We start from the raw sequence: 14,186 nt of genomic DNA, 5'->3' as shown, positions 1-14,186 counted from the left end.
CCTTGACGTGCATGCCCTTGTATGTTACACTTAATCACACCACATCCCTATGAGTTCCCTCAATTATCCATGTTCTCGCCTACTCTCTGCTTTTTGCAACAGAAACTTGTTCCTTCCACTTGGAACATTTTCCCGCCCTCTCTTGTCCCAGCTGACTCCTACCCCACCTTCAGATCCTTGCTCAGCCATCTCCTCCTCCAGGAAGCCCTCCCTGACTCACCTGGCTGAGTGGAGCCCTCTATGGGATCTTAGTCTCCTGGGTGTGTGCCTGAGTCTTTTGGGCCTGAACACCTGGGGTTGGCGCTGACTTGTAGTGAGCCCTGCAAGGATAGGGTGTGAGGTTGCCTTGGTCACCACTGTGTCCCCATATGAGCCTGGGCCCAGAGCAAATACTTGTTAAAGAATTATTGATTGTGGCTGGGCACGGTGGCTCACGCCTGTAATCCCAGCACTTTGGGAGGCCGAGGCGGGTGGATCATGAGGTAAGGAGATTGAGACCATCCTGGTTAAAATGGTGAAACCCCGTCTCTACTAAAAATACAAAAAATTAGGTGGACGTGGTGGCGGGCACCTGTAGTCCCAGCTACTCGGGAGGCTGAGGCAAGAGAATGGCGTGAACCTGGGAGGCGGAGCTTGCAGTGAGCCGAGATTGCACCACTGCATTCTAGCCTGGGCAACACAGTGAGACTCCGTCTCAAAAAAAAAAAAAAAAAAAAAAAGAATTATTGATTGAGTAGGTTAATGGATGAAAGAATGGATAGGTAGATTGCCAGATGGGTAGATAGAGGGGTGAATGGTGAATGGGTAGATAGATTGGAAAATAGAAAATGGGTGGATGTTTGTTTTTTGGGTTTTTTTGTTGTTGTTGTTGTTTGTTTGCTTGTTTCGAGATGGAGTCTTACTCTGTTGCGCAGGCTGGAATGCAGTGGCGCGATCTCGGCTCACTGTAATCTCCGCCTCCCGGATTCAAGTGATTCTCCTGCCTCAACCTCCCAAGTAGCTGGGACTATAAGGGCATGCCACCAAACCCAACTAATTTTTGTGTTTTTAGTAGAGACGGGGTTTTACCATGTTGCTCAGGCTGGTCTTGAACTCTGACCTCAAGTGATCCACCCACCTCGGCCTCCCAAAGTGCTGGGATTACAGGTGTGAGCCACCGCGCCTTGCCAAAAATGGGTGGATGGAAGGATGGATTAACTGGTGAATGGTAGTTGAATGAAAGAGAGGATGGGCTGGTTGAGGTGGCTAGCACCTGTAATCCTAGCACTTTGAGGGGCTGAGGCAGGAGGACTGGTTGAGCCCAGGAGTTTGAGACCAGCCAGGGCAACATAGTGAGACCTCATCTTTACTTTTAAAAGTTTTTAGGCTGGGTGCGGTGGCTCACGCCTGTAATCCCAGCACTTTGGGAAGCCGAGGCAGGCAGATCACATGAGGTCAGGAGTTTAAGACCAGCCTGGCCAACACAGCAAAACCCCATCTCTACTAAAAATACAAAAATTAGCCTGGCATGGTGGCGAGCACCTGTAATCCCAGCTAGTCGGGAGGCTGAGGTGGGAGAATCACTTGAACCCTGGAGGTGCGGGTTGCAGTGGCCAGAGATGGCACCACTGCACTCCAGCCTAGGGGACAGAGCAAGACTCTGTCTCAAAAAAAAAAAAATTTTTTTTTTAATAAAGAATATTTTTTTAAGACAGGGTCTCACTCTAGCGCCCAGGCTGGAGTGCAGTGGTTGCCATCACAGCTCACTGCAACCTCTGCCTCCCAGTATCAAGTGATCCTCCTGCCTCCCAAGTACCTGGGACTACAGGTGCCCACCACCAGGCCCAGGTAATTTGTGTATTTGTTGTAGAGATGAGGTCTCGCTATGTTGCCCAGGCTGCCCTCGAACACTTGAGCTCAAGTGATCTCGGCTCACTGCAAGCTCTGCCTCCTGGGTTCATGCCATTCTCCTGCCTCAGCCTCCCAAGTAGCTGGGACTACAGGTGCCCGCCACCACACCTGGCTAATTTTTTGTATTTTTAGTAGAGACGGGGTTTCACCGTGTTAGCCAGGATGGTCTCCATCTCCTGACCTCGTGATCCGCCCACCTCGGCCTCCCAAAGTGCTGCGATTATCGGCATCAGCCACCGCACTCGGCCAGCCTGCGCTCTCTCTCTTTTTTTTTTTTTTTTGAGACGGAGTCTCGCTCTGTCGCCCAGGCTGGAGTGCAGTGGCGCAATCTCAGCTCACTGCAAGTTCCGCCTCCCAGGTTCACCATTCTCTTGCCTCAGCCTCCCAAGTAGCTGGGACTACAGGTGCCCACTACCACGCCCAGCTAATTTTTTGTATTTTTTTAGTAGAGATGGGGTTTCACCATGTTAGCCAGGATGGTCTCGATCTCCTGACCTCGTGATCCGCCCCCCTCGGCCTCCCAAAGTGCTGGGATTACAGGCATGAGCCACTGAACCCGGCCGCCTGCCCTCTCTTTTTAAAAAATTGTCTTTATTAGGTTGGGTGCCATGGCTCACGCCTGTAATCTTGGCACTTTGGGAGGCTGAAGCAGGCAGATCACTTGAGTCAAAGAGTTCGAGACCAGCCCGGCCAACATAGTGAAACCCTGTCTCTACTAAAAATACAAAAATTAGCCGGGTGTGGTGGCACATGCCTGTAATCCCAGCTACTCCAGAGGCTGAGACATGAGAATCGCTTAAACCCAGGAGGCAGAGGTTGCAGTGAGCCAAGATCAAGCCACTGCACTCCAGCCTGGTCGACAGAGCAAGACTTTGTCTCAAAAACAGAAAACAAAACAAAACAAAACAAAGCAAAACAAAACGAGAGAGGGCAAATGAATGGATGAGAGGTGGGTTGATGGATGGATGGCAGGGTGGCTGACTGGATGGATCAGTAGAGAGATGGGTGGATGAATGGCTAGGGTGATGGATGGATAGATAGTCTGGTGGATGGATGGGTGATGAATGGATGAGTCGATAGTGTTCATCTAACAGACCAGTAGATAAGTGAGTGGATGGATGGTTGGGTGGGTGTATGGGTCAAAGGGTAGATGGGTGGATGGGTAGATGTTAGTTCAGATGGTTTAATGAATAGATGATAAGGTATTGTATTTGAGTGGGTAGGTGGCAGGTGCTTGGGTGGTTGGGTGGGTGGAAGAGCAGATAGAAAGGTCGAAAGGTGGGGCCGGGCACGGTGGCTCATGCCTGTAATCCCAGCACTTAGGGAGGCCAAGGCGGGTGGATCACTTGAGGTCAGGAGTTCGAGACCAGCCTGGCCAACATGGTGAAACCCGTCTCTACTAGAAACAAAAAATTAGCCGGGCATGGTGGTGGGCGCCTGTAATCCCAGCTACTTGGGAGGCTGAGGCAGGAGAGTCACTTGAACCCAAGAGGCAGAGGTTGAAGTGGGCCGAGATAGCACCAGTGCACTCCAGCCTGGGCAACAGAGAGACTCCGTCTCAAAAAAAAAAAAAAAGGTGGAAAAGTGGGTGAGAATGGATGGACATAGGCTTGAAAGTTCAAGATGCTTTCAGGGGTCAGCATAGGGGTGGCTTCTCCCTGTTGACCCTGCCCCTGGCCACCCTGCAGGTGGGAACCGTATCACACAGGCGGTGCTGGGCGCCCACGACGGCGGCGTGTTTGGGCTCTGCGCCCTGCGGGACGGGACGCTGGTGTCTGGAGGGGGCCGTGATCGGCGGGTGGTCCTCTGGGGTTCTGACTACAGCAAGCTGCAGGAAGTGGAGGTGAGGAGGGGCAGTGGGCTCAGATGGGGGTAGAGAGGCCCCCCCGATCTCACCAGGGCTCCCAACGCCAGACCCTCCTCCCCACAGTATGTCACCCCACACCCACCCGTGTGCCTCCTACTCATCTTCCCTCTTATCTGTCCACCCAGGTCCCTGAGGACTTTGGCCCCGTGCGCACCGTGGCAGAGGGCCACGGAGACACACTGTACGTGGGGACCACCCGCAATTCCATTCTGCAGGGCTCCGTGCACACAGGCTTCTCACTGCTGGTCCAGGTGCGCCTCTCTCCTCTGCACCCCTCCCCTCTTCCCAGCTCTTTCCCTGGCCTTCCCTGCATCATCCACTCCCCCTCCCCACTCCCAGTTCTCCTCACCTCCCTGCTCTGTCCCTTCTCTGACCTGGCCCTGACCCAGGACCCCTTCCCAGGATCCAGCAACCAAGAGTTTAACTCCAAGCACAGCAGAGGGGCCCCAGGCCCCTGCTCCAACTGTGCTGCCTCCTGCCACTCTGATTGGGGGTGGCACCCTTCAGGTTGGTGAGTGTCCCTACAGGTTGTCCCACAGCTGCAGACACCCTGGCCACACACCTCTCAGACTCCAGCTCCACGGATTGGGGAAGGTCCTGCTGGAGTCTGCTTGCATTTCTTCTCGAAGCTCAAACGCCTGCTCCTCCCTTCCTGGCCTCCTCCCTCCCTTCCTTACCCCTGACCCAATTAAAGAACTCACCTACCGGGAAGCACTATATTTATACAATTTTTTTTTTCATTTGTGAGACAGAGTCTCGCTCTGTTGCCTAGGCTGCAGCGCAGTGGCTCAATCTCGGCTCATTGCAAACTCTGCCTCCCGCTTCAAGTGATTCTCCTGCCTCAGCCTCCCGAGTAGCTGGAATTATAGGCATGTACCACTACGCCCAGCTAATTTTTGTATTTTTAGTAGAAATGGGTTTTCACCATTTTGGTCAGGCTGGTCTCAAACTCCTGACCTCAAGTGATCCACCCACCTCAGCCTCCCAAAATGCGGGGATTACAGGCATGAACCACTGCACCCAGCCCATACTATTATATTGGCTATTATAATTATTAATCATAATATTAATATTACTTTGGGAGGCCAAGGCAGGCAGATCACTTGACATCAGGAGTCAAGACCAGCCTGGGCAACATGGTGAAACACCATCTGTACTAAAAATACAAAACATTAGCTGGGCATGGTGGCGTGTGCCTGTAATCCCAGTTACTCAAAAGGCTGAGGCAGGAGAATTGCTTGAACCTGGGAGGCAGAGGTTGCAGTGAGCTGAGATCCTACCACTGCACTCCAGCCTGGATGACAGAGTGAGATTCCGTCTAAAAAAAAATTTTGTTATAAATATTAATAGTTAGACATTTCCATTTTGTGACCACATTCTCTGAATTATCCTCATGTTTAGCATTTTATTTATTTATTATATCACCCAGCCTGGAATGCAGTGATGCCATTTCGGCTCACTGCAACCTCCGTCTCCTGGGCTCAAGGGATCCTCCTGCCTCAGCCTCCCAAGTAGCTGGGGCTACAAGTGTGCACCACCACAACTGGCAAATTTTTGTATTTTTTGTAGAGATGGGGTTTTGCCATGTTGCCCAGGCTGGTCTCGGACTCCTGAGCTCAATCTTCCTACCTCAGCCTCCCAAAGTGTCGGGATTACTGGCGTGAGCCACCGCACCTGGCCAGCATTTTCCATCCATGATTTGAGTGAGCACAGGAATGCTATGAGGCACACATACCAATTGGCCCCATTTTACAGGCGATCAAACTGAGGTCCCAAGGAGATGTCACCTGCCTAGATGACTGCGCTCGGTCAGTAATAGAAAGCCGAAGGTCAGAGCCATCAGGTTTAGTGCCCTCCATGAGGTCCCTCAGACTTCTGGGCTCTGTCTGGATGCAGGCAGACTCCAGAAGCACCTTCCCAGATCCTTGGAGCTGGAGACCTGGGAGGTGTGTGGCCAGGGTGCAGCCTGTCTGACCCCTGAGATCAAGGTCTGAGCCACCATGCCCTCCTGCCTCCCACTGTGCAAAGAAGAAAGCAGAGGTCCCTGGAGAAGGGGCAGGATTTGCCTTGAGTCACACACCAGGGCATGGGTTCAGATGCCCAATTGAGGCCCCCTTCAGACATACTGGGAAAGGTCTTCCCTGGGTCCCGCTGGGGCAGGGTGAGTTGCTGGGGATCATCTAGCATTTGTCTGGCATTAGTGTTGAGTGGGAAAAGGCCAGGGCTGCTGTCTCCATCCTGCTGTCCTCCCTTTCCACCAGGGCCATGTGGAAGAGCTGTGGGGCCTGGCCACACACCCCAGTCGGGCCCAGTTTGTGACCTGCGGGCAGGATAAGCTGGTGCATCTATGGAGCTCAGATTCCCACCAGCCCCTGTGGAGCAGGATCATCGAGGTAAGGGGCCTGGGGACTGGAAAAGCACCATTCTAACAGAACTACCTTTCCCCCTGTGTCAGGGCTCAGCACATTGGACTGAAACCAAACAAGGTCTTTTTTTGTTTTTCTTCGAGGTGGAATCTCGCTCTGTCACCCAGGCTGGAGGGCAATGGCACGATCTCGGCTCACTGCAACCTCCGCCTCCCGGGTTCAAGTGATTCTTCTGCCTCAGCCTCCCGAGTAGCTGGGATTACAGGTGCACACCACCATGCCCAGCTAATTTATGTATCTTTAATAGAGACAGGGTTTCACCATGTTGGTCAGGCTGGTCTCGAACTCCTGACCTCGTGATCCGCCTGCCTCGGCCTCTCAAAGTGCTGGGATTACAGACGCCAGCCACCAAGCCTGGCCCAAACAAGGTCTTTTTAAGCAGGGTGGGGGTTTCATCTAGGGAACTGGGTGCTTAGAAGCTCTCTCAGAAGGGTTGGAGGAGTAGGTTCTTGACTGGAAGGGAGCCCAGGACGACACCGAACCATCCTGTCAGGGGTGCCGCCATGAGGAGGGGGGAGTCAGGAGCCGCTGAGTTCAAGGAAGGTGTGACTGCTGCAACAGTCAAGTGTAGAGCTACACTGTCCCATAGGGTAACCACTGGCCACACATGGCTATTCACAATTAATTAAAATGTAAACAGAATAAAAATTTCAGCTGGGTGTGGTGGCTGACACCTGTAATCCCAGCACTTTGGGAGGCCGAGGCAGGTAGATTGTGTGAATCCAGGAGTTTGAGACCAGCCTGGGCAACATGGCAAAACCCCATCTTTACAAAAAATGAAAAAAAAAAAAAAACAAAAATTAGCCGGGCGTGGTGGTGGGCACCTGTAATGTCAGCTACTTGGGAGGCTGAGACAGGAGAATCGCTTGAACCCAGGAGGCGGAGGTTGTAGTGAGCTGAGACCGTGCCACTGCACTCCAGCCTGGGCAACAGAGTGAAACTCCATCTCAAAAAAATAAATAAAAATTAAAAAAATAAAAAACAAAAATAAAGAGTCTTAAAATTCTAGATGCCCTTTGTCCCAGCATTCACACATCTAGGAAATTATCTAAAGAAGTCGTCTTGGATGAATAAAGCTGTGGGAATTTAGAAGAGGAGTAAGGAGGGATCCCGGGACAGGAGTGACAGGAGGAATGTTTTCTGTTCAGGCTAACATGCTACAGAAATGTAAAGAGGAATGGCTGCCATGGTGTCTGGGGTGGGGGTGTCCCAAAGGACAGCAGAGGGAGGGGAGAGCCCTCATGCAAAGATTAGACTTGGCCCTGAGGCAGGAGAATGTCCAGATGGACATGGGACCCCAGCTCTGAGCCCTGCCTCTTCTCTCTCCCTTCTCAGGACCCTGCCCGCTCAGCCGGCTTCCACCCCAGTGGCTCTGTCCTGGCTGTGGGTACAGTGACTGGCAGGTAAAGCTGAGGAGAGCATTTCGGGAGGCCTTCTCTGCTCCCTGGGGAACTGGCCCTTCTTCCCTCTTTCCTACTTTCCCAAATCCCACTATTTACCGAGCCCTGATCCCTCATTATTCCTCTGGCTCACTGCAGCCTCTGCCTCCCAGGTTAAAGCGATTCTCCTGCCTCAGCCTCCCGAGTAGCTGGGATTACAGGCGCCCGCCACTATGCCTGGCTAATTTTTTTTTATTTTTAGTAGAGACGGGGTTTCACCATGTTGGCCAGGCTGGTCTCGAACTCCTGACCTCAAGTGATTCGCCTGCCTCAGCCTCCCAAAGTGCTAGGATTACAGGCGTGAGCCACCGCCACTGTACCTGGCCTTGTTTTGTTTTGTTTTTTGAGGGGACAGAGTCTTGCTCTGTCGCCCAGGCTGGAGTCCGGTGGCGCGATCTCAGCTCACTGCAACCTCTGCCTCCCGGGTTCAAGCAATTCTCGTGCCTCAGCCTCCCAAGTAGCTGGGATTACAGGCACGTGCCACCACGCCTGGCTAATTTTTGTATTTTTAGTAGAGACGGGGTTTTGCTATGTTGACCAGGCTGATTTCGAACTCTTGACCTCAAGTGATCCACCTGCCTCGGCCTCCCAATGTGCTGGGATTATAGGCCTGAGCCACCGTGCCCAGCCCAGGTCACTTCTGGGGTCCCTCTGATCCCTCCCTTAGACCCCACAGATTGCGGCCCCTCTCTGTCAGATCAGCTCACTCCTCCTCCCCCCACCACGCCCTCTCCTTCAAGATGGCTGCTGCTGGACACGGAGACCCATGACCTGGTGGCTATCCACACAGATGGCAATGAACAGATCTCAGTGGTCAGCTTCTCCCCAGGTAAGCGGCAGGCCTGGGACACCCAAGCGGCAGGGCCAGGGGACAGAGGCTCAGAGCTCTTGGCAGGGGGAGGGGTGGAGCCTGCGAAGCGAGGCCTAGGAGGGATGCAGTGGGGATGGAGCTGGGGACTGTCGAGGGGGCTGAGTCTGGGCGAGGAGGGGGTGGAGCCTGGGTGCCTCCTCATAGCCCCCCTCCCCCTCCCCCAGACGGGGCGTACCTGGCCGTGGGCTCCCACGACAACTTGGTGTACGTGTACACGGTGGACCAGGGCGGCCGCAAGGTCAGCCGCCTGGGCAAGTGCTCGGTGAGTGGGCAGTGGACCCCAGCCCGCGCCGCCACCCCGCCCAGGGGGTGCAAAATTAACCAATTTTCTACCTCAAGGGAGCGCAGCTTCAACACTCAACTGATTCTGCCCTGATCAGAGCAAGGAGTCTTGGCCCCGTCCACACATTCACCACCTCGTGTGTTCTAAGCCCGCCCCTTTGTGTAGCCCCGCCCCCACGTGCTAAGCCCACCATCTGTGTAGCCCCGCCCCTCACGTTCCGAGACCGCCCCTCACGTTCCGAGACCGCCCCTCTGTGTAGCCCCGCCCCTCAACATTCAAAGCCAGCTCCTCCGTGTCTAGCCCTGCCCACCTGTTCTAAACTCCCATTGTGTTCTAAGTGCTTTTTGTCTAGCCCTGCCCATCACAGTCTGGCCCCGCCCACAGTATTCTGGCCCTGCCCCCATACTCCAAAGGCCTGTGTATCCTTCCTTTAGTCCCCTTGTGTTCTCGCCCTACCTCTGTATTTGACCTTCCACTTTCCTGATTTAATCCTGTCCCCCTCTCCTTGGTTCCGCCTCTGCAGCTCTAACACCATCCCTTCCCTCCCCCGCAGGGCCATTCCAGTTTTATCACCCACCTGGATTGGGCCCAGGACAGCAGCTGCTTTGTCACCAACTCCGGGGACTATGAGATTCTGTACTGTGAGTTCTCCGGGACCCAGAGACATTACTTCCTCCGTCTCATTTGCAGACTTCCCTGAGTTCTGGGAGGGCAGGGAGGAGCTTCAAGCCTCGCTCCCTTGGTATTCAAGGCTGTTTCTGATTTGGAATTTAGGGACCACTGGCTTCTCATTTTCTCCCTGGTGTACCCCACTTTTAGTCAACTCCTCCCCTTTCTGGTCGGATGGGTAGGATGCAGGTTTCTTTTTTTACATTTTTAAATGTTTGATGATGATTATTATTATTTTTATTTTTTTGAGACGGAGTCTTGCTCTGTCCTCTAGGCTGGAGTGCAGTGGCGCGATCTCGGCTCACTGCAAGCTCCACCTCCCAGGTTCAAGTGATTCTCCTGCCTCAGCCTCCTGAGTAGCTGGGATTACAGGAGCACACCACCATGCCCGGCTAATATTTGTATTTTTTTTTTTTTTTTGAGATGGGAGTTTCCCTCTTGTCTCCTAGGCTGGAGTGCAATGGCACGATGTCTGCTCACTGCAGCCTCTGCCTCCCGGGTTCAAGCAATTCTCTTGCCTCAGGCTCCTGAATAGCTGGGATTCCAGGTGTCCACCACCACGCCCAGCTAATTTTTAAAATATTGTTAGTAGAGACAGGGTTTCGCCATGTTGACCAGGTTGGTCTTAAACTCCTGACCTCAGGTGATCCGCCTGCCTCGGCTTCCCAAAATGCTGGGATTACAGGCATGAGCCACCACACCTGGTCTAATTTTTGTATTTTTAGTAGAGATGGGGTTTCACCATCTTGGCCAGGCTGGTCTCGAACTCCTGACCTCAGGTGATCCAGCCAGATGCTGTGGCTCATGCTGCCTCCTGGGATTACAGACGTGAGCCACCACGCCCAGCCAGATGCGGGTTTAAAAGCAGATGCTCCTGCTTACGCTGCGGGCTGTGAACACCCAGCATGTGATGCCTTCTCAGCCAGTCCTGACAGGTAGAATGAGCCCTGGGACCTTAGCCTCCTCTGTCTTGGACCTCAGCTCCAATTGTCTAAAAAAGGGATGGGTTTACTGGGTACTTCTTCCAACTCTGAATGTCTCCTCCCATTTTCTGCCCCAGGGGACCCGGCTACCTGTAAGCAGATCACCAGTGCGGATGCTGTGAGGAACATGGAATGGGCCACAGCTACTTGTGTCCTAGGGTTTGGGGTGTTTGGTGAGTTCTGGAATGAGAGAGGTCTCACTGAGGACAGTAGTTCTGAGAGACATCCCCGCTGGTGGTTTCCAGAGTCTTACTGCTTACCTTCAGTGTGGGAAGCTCACTGCTTTACTGCATGTGGGCTGTATTTGTGTAAGAGGAAAGGGTAGGGTGAGATGACTCATTAGAGCTGTAATGAAATGAAACCAAACGGGCGTGGTAACTGGCCAGGAGAGATCCACACTGCCGGTGCCCTAGCCACCCATTCATTCAGGCACGAATGAAGCAAACACATATTCCCTGAGCAGTTCTGTGCCTGCCGTGGGCTTGGCAGTGACCATGACTGAGGGCCCTGCTCTCCTGGGGCTCTCAGTCCAGTGGGGGAGGCAGACTTGTCCCCAGACAGTGATGACCCAGAGTGAGCAGGTCTGAGACAGGGAAACCCAGGGTGGGGCATCTGGCCTACTCTTGGAGGGAATCAGGGAGGGCTTCCTGGAGGAAGAGACATCTGAGCTAGGACCTGGAGGATGAGGAGTTACTTTCCAGGGCAGTGAAGAAGGAAAGCAGTCTCTTGGCACAGGGAATAGTACATACAAAAGCCCAGGCGTGACACAGAACTTGGCATTTGGAGAAATGCAGGGAGGCAGGGTGGCCAAATCATTACAGAGTTTAACAGGAGCACTGATGAGGGATGAGGCTGGAGCAGTGCATGGGGCCTGCTGAGCCTTAGAACCACAGGCTTTCTTCTAAGATCACCAGGGAGCCATGGAAGGGTTTTAAGCAGAGCAGGGGCAGGCTTGGATTCACATTTTAAGGTCGTTCTGACTCATATTCTCGGATAGATACAGGCTAGGTCGGAACAAATTAAGGTGGCTGGAGTGGCTATCTGCTCCTCTTGGCGGTCCCTGGCTCCAGCTGACATCTTACCACTTCCCTCCATCTTGCCCACAGGGATCTGGTCTGAGGGGGCGGACGGCACTGATATCAACGCTGTGGCCCGCTCCCATGATGGGAAGTTGCTGGCTTCAGCTGATGACTTTGGCAAAGTTCACCTGTTTAGCTACCCCTGCTGTCAGCCTCGAGTGAGTCCCTTGGGGAGATGGGGATGGACAGGGGTAGCAAGCAGGGGTGGGGACAAGATTCAGGCAGCTCTGGTCCAACCCCACCCCTTCTCTGAGCCTCGGTTTCCCCATTTGTACAAGGAGGACAGTAGTCTTGATCCCAAGGGCCTTTCTTAACCCAAAGGTGGATGAATTTCAGTGTGTCATGGTGAAGACCTGGTTCTCTGAAGTTCTGAGCAACTGCAATTCTGAGCTCTTTGGTTCTTTTATCCTTGTTAACTCAGTAAATATTTATTGAGCACCTACTATGTACCTAGGCATAGGATATACAACCAGATCTTACGAGTTTTTAAGGGAGGCCAAGACCAGTTGCAGTGGCTCACACCTGTAATCACAACACTTTGCAAAGCTGAGGCAGGAGGATTGCTTGAGGCCAGGGCAACAAAGTGAGACCCCATCTCTACAAAAAACACACAAAATTAGCTGGGCATGGTGGTGCACGCCTGTAGTTCCAGCTACAAGGAAGTCTGAGGTGGGAGGATTGCTTGAGCCCAGGAGGTTGAGGCTGCAGTGAGCCATGATTGCACCACTGTACTCTAGCCTGGGCGACAGAGCAAGACTTTGTCTCAAAACAAAGACAAAAACAAAAAAAAAAGCTGGACGTTAATTTTACCATTCTCTGGTTCTAACAGAAGAGGGATTGTTTCAGCATTTTCCTAGGAAATTTTCATGCATAAAGGCAGAAAGACTAGTACAGGACTCCTCCTGTACCTGTTACCCATGTTCAACTATTACCAGATTTGGTATATTTATTTCATTTGTTTCTTCTTTCTCCTTTCTCTTCTTTTTTTATTTTTTATTTTTGAGACAGGGTCTCACTCTGTTGCCCAGGCTGGAGTGCAGTGGCATGGCACAATCTCGGCTCACTGCAGCCTTGACCTCCTGGACTCAAGCGGTCCACCCACCTCAGCCTTCTGAGTAGCTGGGACTACAGGCGTGCACCACCACACCTGGCCAATTGTTGTATTTTTCATAGAGATAGGTTCTCTGTTGCCCAGGCTGGTCTTGATCTCCTGGGCTTGAGCAATCCTCTCCACCTTAGTTTTCCAAAGTGCTGGGATTACAAGGCGTGAGCCACAGCACCTGTCCTGGTCTGTAGTTTTAAGAAACTGCATATGTGGCCGGGTGCAGTGGCTCATGCCTGTAATCCCAGCATTTTGGGAGACCAAGGTGATGGATCACCTGAGGTCAGGAGTTTGAGATCAGCCTGACCAACATGGTGAAACCCTGACTCTACTAAAAATACAAAAGTTAGCCAGGCGTAGTGGCAGGCGCCTGTAATCCCAGCTACACAGGAGGCTGAGGCAGGAGAATTGCTTGAACCCGAGAAGTAGAGGTTGCAGTGAGCCAAGATCATGCCACTGCACTCCACTAAGCAACAATGCACTGAGCGATAGAGTGAGACTTTGTCTCAAAAAAAAAAAAGAATACAAAAATACAAAAATTAGCCAAGCCTGGTGGTGCACGCCTGTAATCCCAGCTACTGGGGAAGGTGAGGCGGGAGAATTGCCTGAACCCAGGAGGCAGAGGCTGTAGTGAGCCGAGATCGTGCCACTTTACTCCAGCCTGAGTGACAGCAAGGCTCCGTCATAAAACAAAAACAAAAACAAAAACAAAAAAAACCCACACACACGAAAACGCATAGGTTATCTTTTAGCCCTCTAAATTGAGCATTCATGCCTAAAAAAATAAGGATAATTCTGGCCAGGCCCGGTGGCTCACGCCTGTAATCCCAGCACTTTGGGAGGCCGAGGCAGGCGGATCACCTGAGGTCAACAGTTCGAGACTAGCCTGGCCAACATGGTGAAACCCTGTCTTTACTAAAAATGCAAAAAAATTAGTCATGGGTGGTGGCGGGCACCTGTGATCCCAGCTACTCAGGAGGCTGAGGCAGGAGGATCACTTGAACTTGGGAGGCGGAGGTTGCAGTGAGTTGAGATTGCACCACTGCACTCCAGCCTGGGCAAAAGAGCGAGACTGTCTCAAAATAAGAAGAAAAAGAAGAAGAAGAAGAAGAATTCTTACATATCCACAACCTCTGACCACTCCTAATTAACATTAATTTCTTCTTCTTTTTTTTTTTTTTTTTTTTTGAGACAGAGTTTCACTCTTGTTGCCCAGGCTGCAGTGCAATGGCGCGATCTTGGCTCACTGCAACCTCCGCCTCCTGGGTTCAAGCGATTCTCCTGCCTCAGCCTCCTGAGTAGCTGGGATTGCAGGCATGCACCACCATGCCTGGCTAATTTTGTATTTTTCAAATAGAAATAGGGTTTCTCCATATTGGTCAGGCTGATCTTGAACCCCCAACCTCAGGCGATCTGCCTGCCTCGGCCTCCCAAAGTGCTGGGATTATAGGCGTGAGCCACCACGCCCAGCAACATTAATTTCTTACATGCCTCATCCCTAGGAAGGCAAAAACAAAACATTAATTCCTAAATATGATCTCATAGCCAGTACATATTCATATTTCCCTGATGTGCCC

At 52.3% G+C, this 14,186-nt stretch overlaps 1 protein-coding gene across 7 annotated transcripts in view; it reads left to right on the top strand.

Moving 5' to 3' along the window:
• The window catches only part of EML2 (EMAP like 2), a 38,340-nt gene that overhangs the window by 22,531 nt on the left and 1,623 nt on the right, over positions 1–14,186 (top strand). For 5 of the 7 annotated variants that reach the window (XM_034945030.4, XM_034945029.3, XM_034945031.3 and 2 more), the window contains 9 exons: positions 3,579–3,733; positions 3,883–4,008; positions 6,019–6,150; positions 7,519–7,586; positions 8,363–8,451; positions 8,658–8,755; positions 9,330–9,417; positions 10,506–10,601; positions 11,535–11,665. In XM_034945030.4, the coding sequence (XP_034800921.1) occupies positions 3,579–3,733; positions 3,883–4,008; positions 6,019–6,150; positions 7,519–7,586; positions 8,363–8,451; positions 8,658–8,755; positions 9,330–9,417; positions 10,506–10,601; positions 11,535–11,665 (983 nt within the window). Of the gene's footprint in view, positions 1–3,578; positions 3,734–3,882; positions 4,009–6,018; positions 6,151–7,518; positions 7,587–8,362; positions 8,452–8,657; positions 8,756–9,329; positions 9,418–10,505; positions 10,602–11,534; positions 11,666–14,186 lie in introns of those variants that run through there. The other 2 variants (XR_004667809.3, XM_055102858.2) reach the window with 2 other exon arrangements.

The sequence above is a fragment of the Pan paniscus genome, chromosome 20 (genome assembly GCF_029289425.2).
Source record: "Pan paniscus chromosome 20, NHGRI_mPanPan1-v2.0_pri, whole genome shotgun sequence".
Classification (NCBI taxonomy): Eukaryota; Metazoa; Chordata; class Mammalia; order Primates; family Hominidae; genus Pan; species Pan paniscus.
The sequence above is the reverse complement of the archived record's forward strand: the minus strand, read 5'-3'. Positions and strand labels throughout refer to the sequence as shown.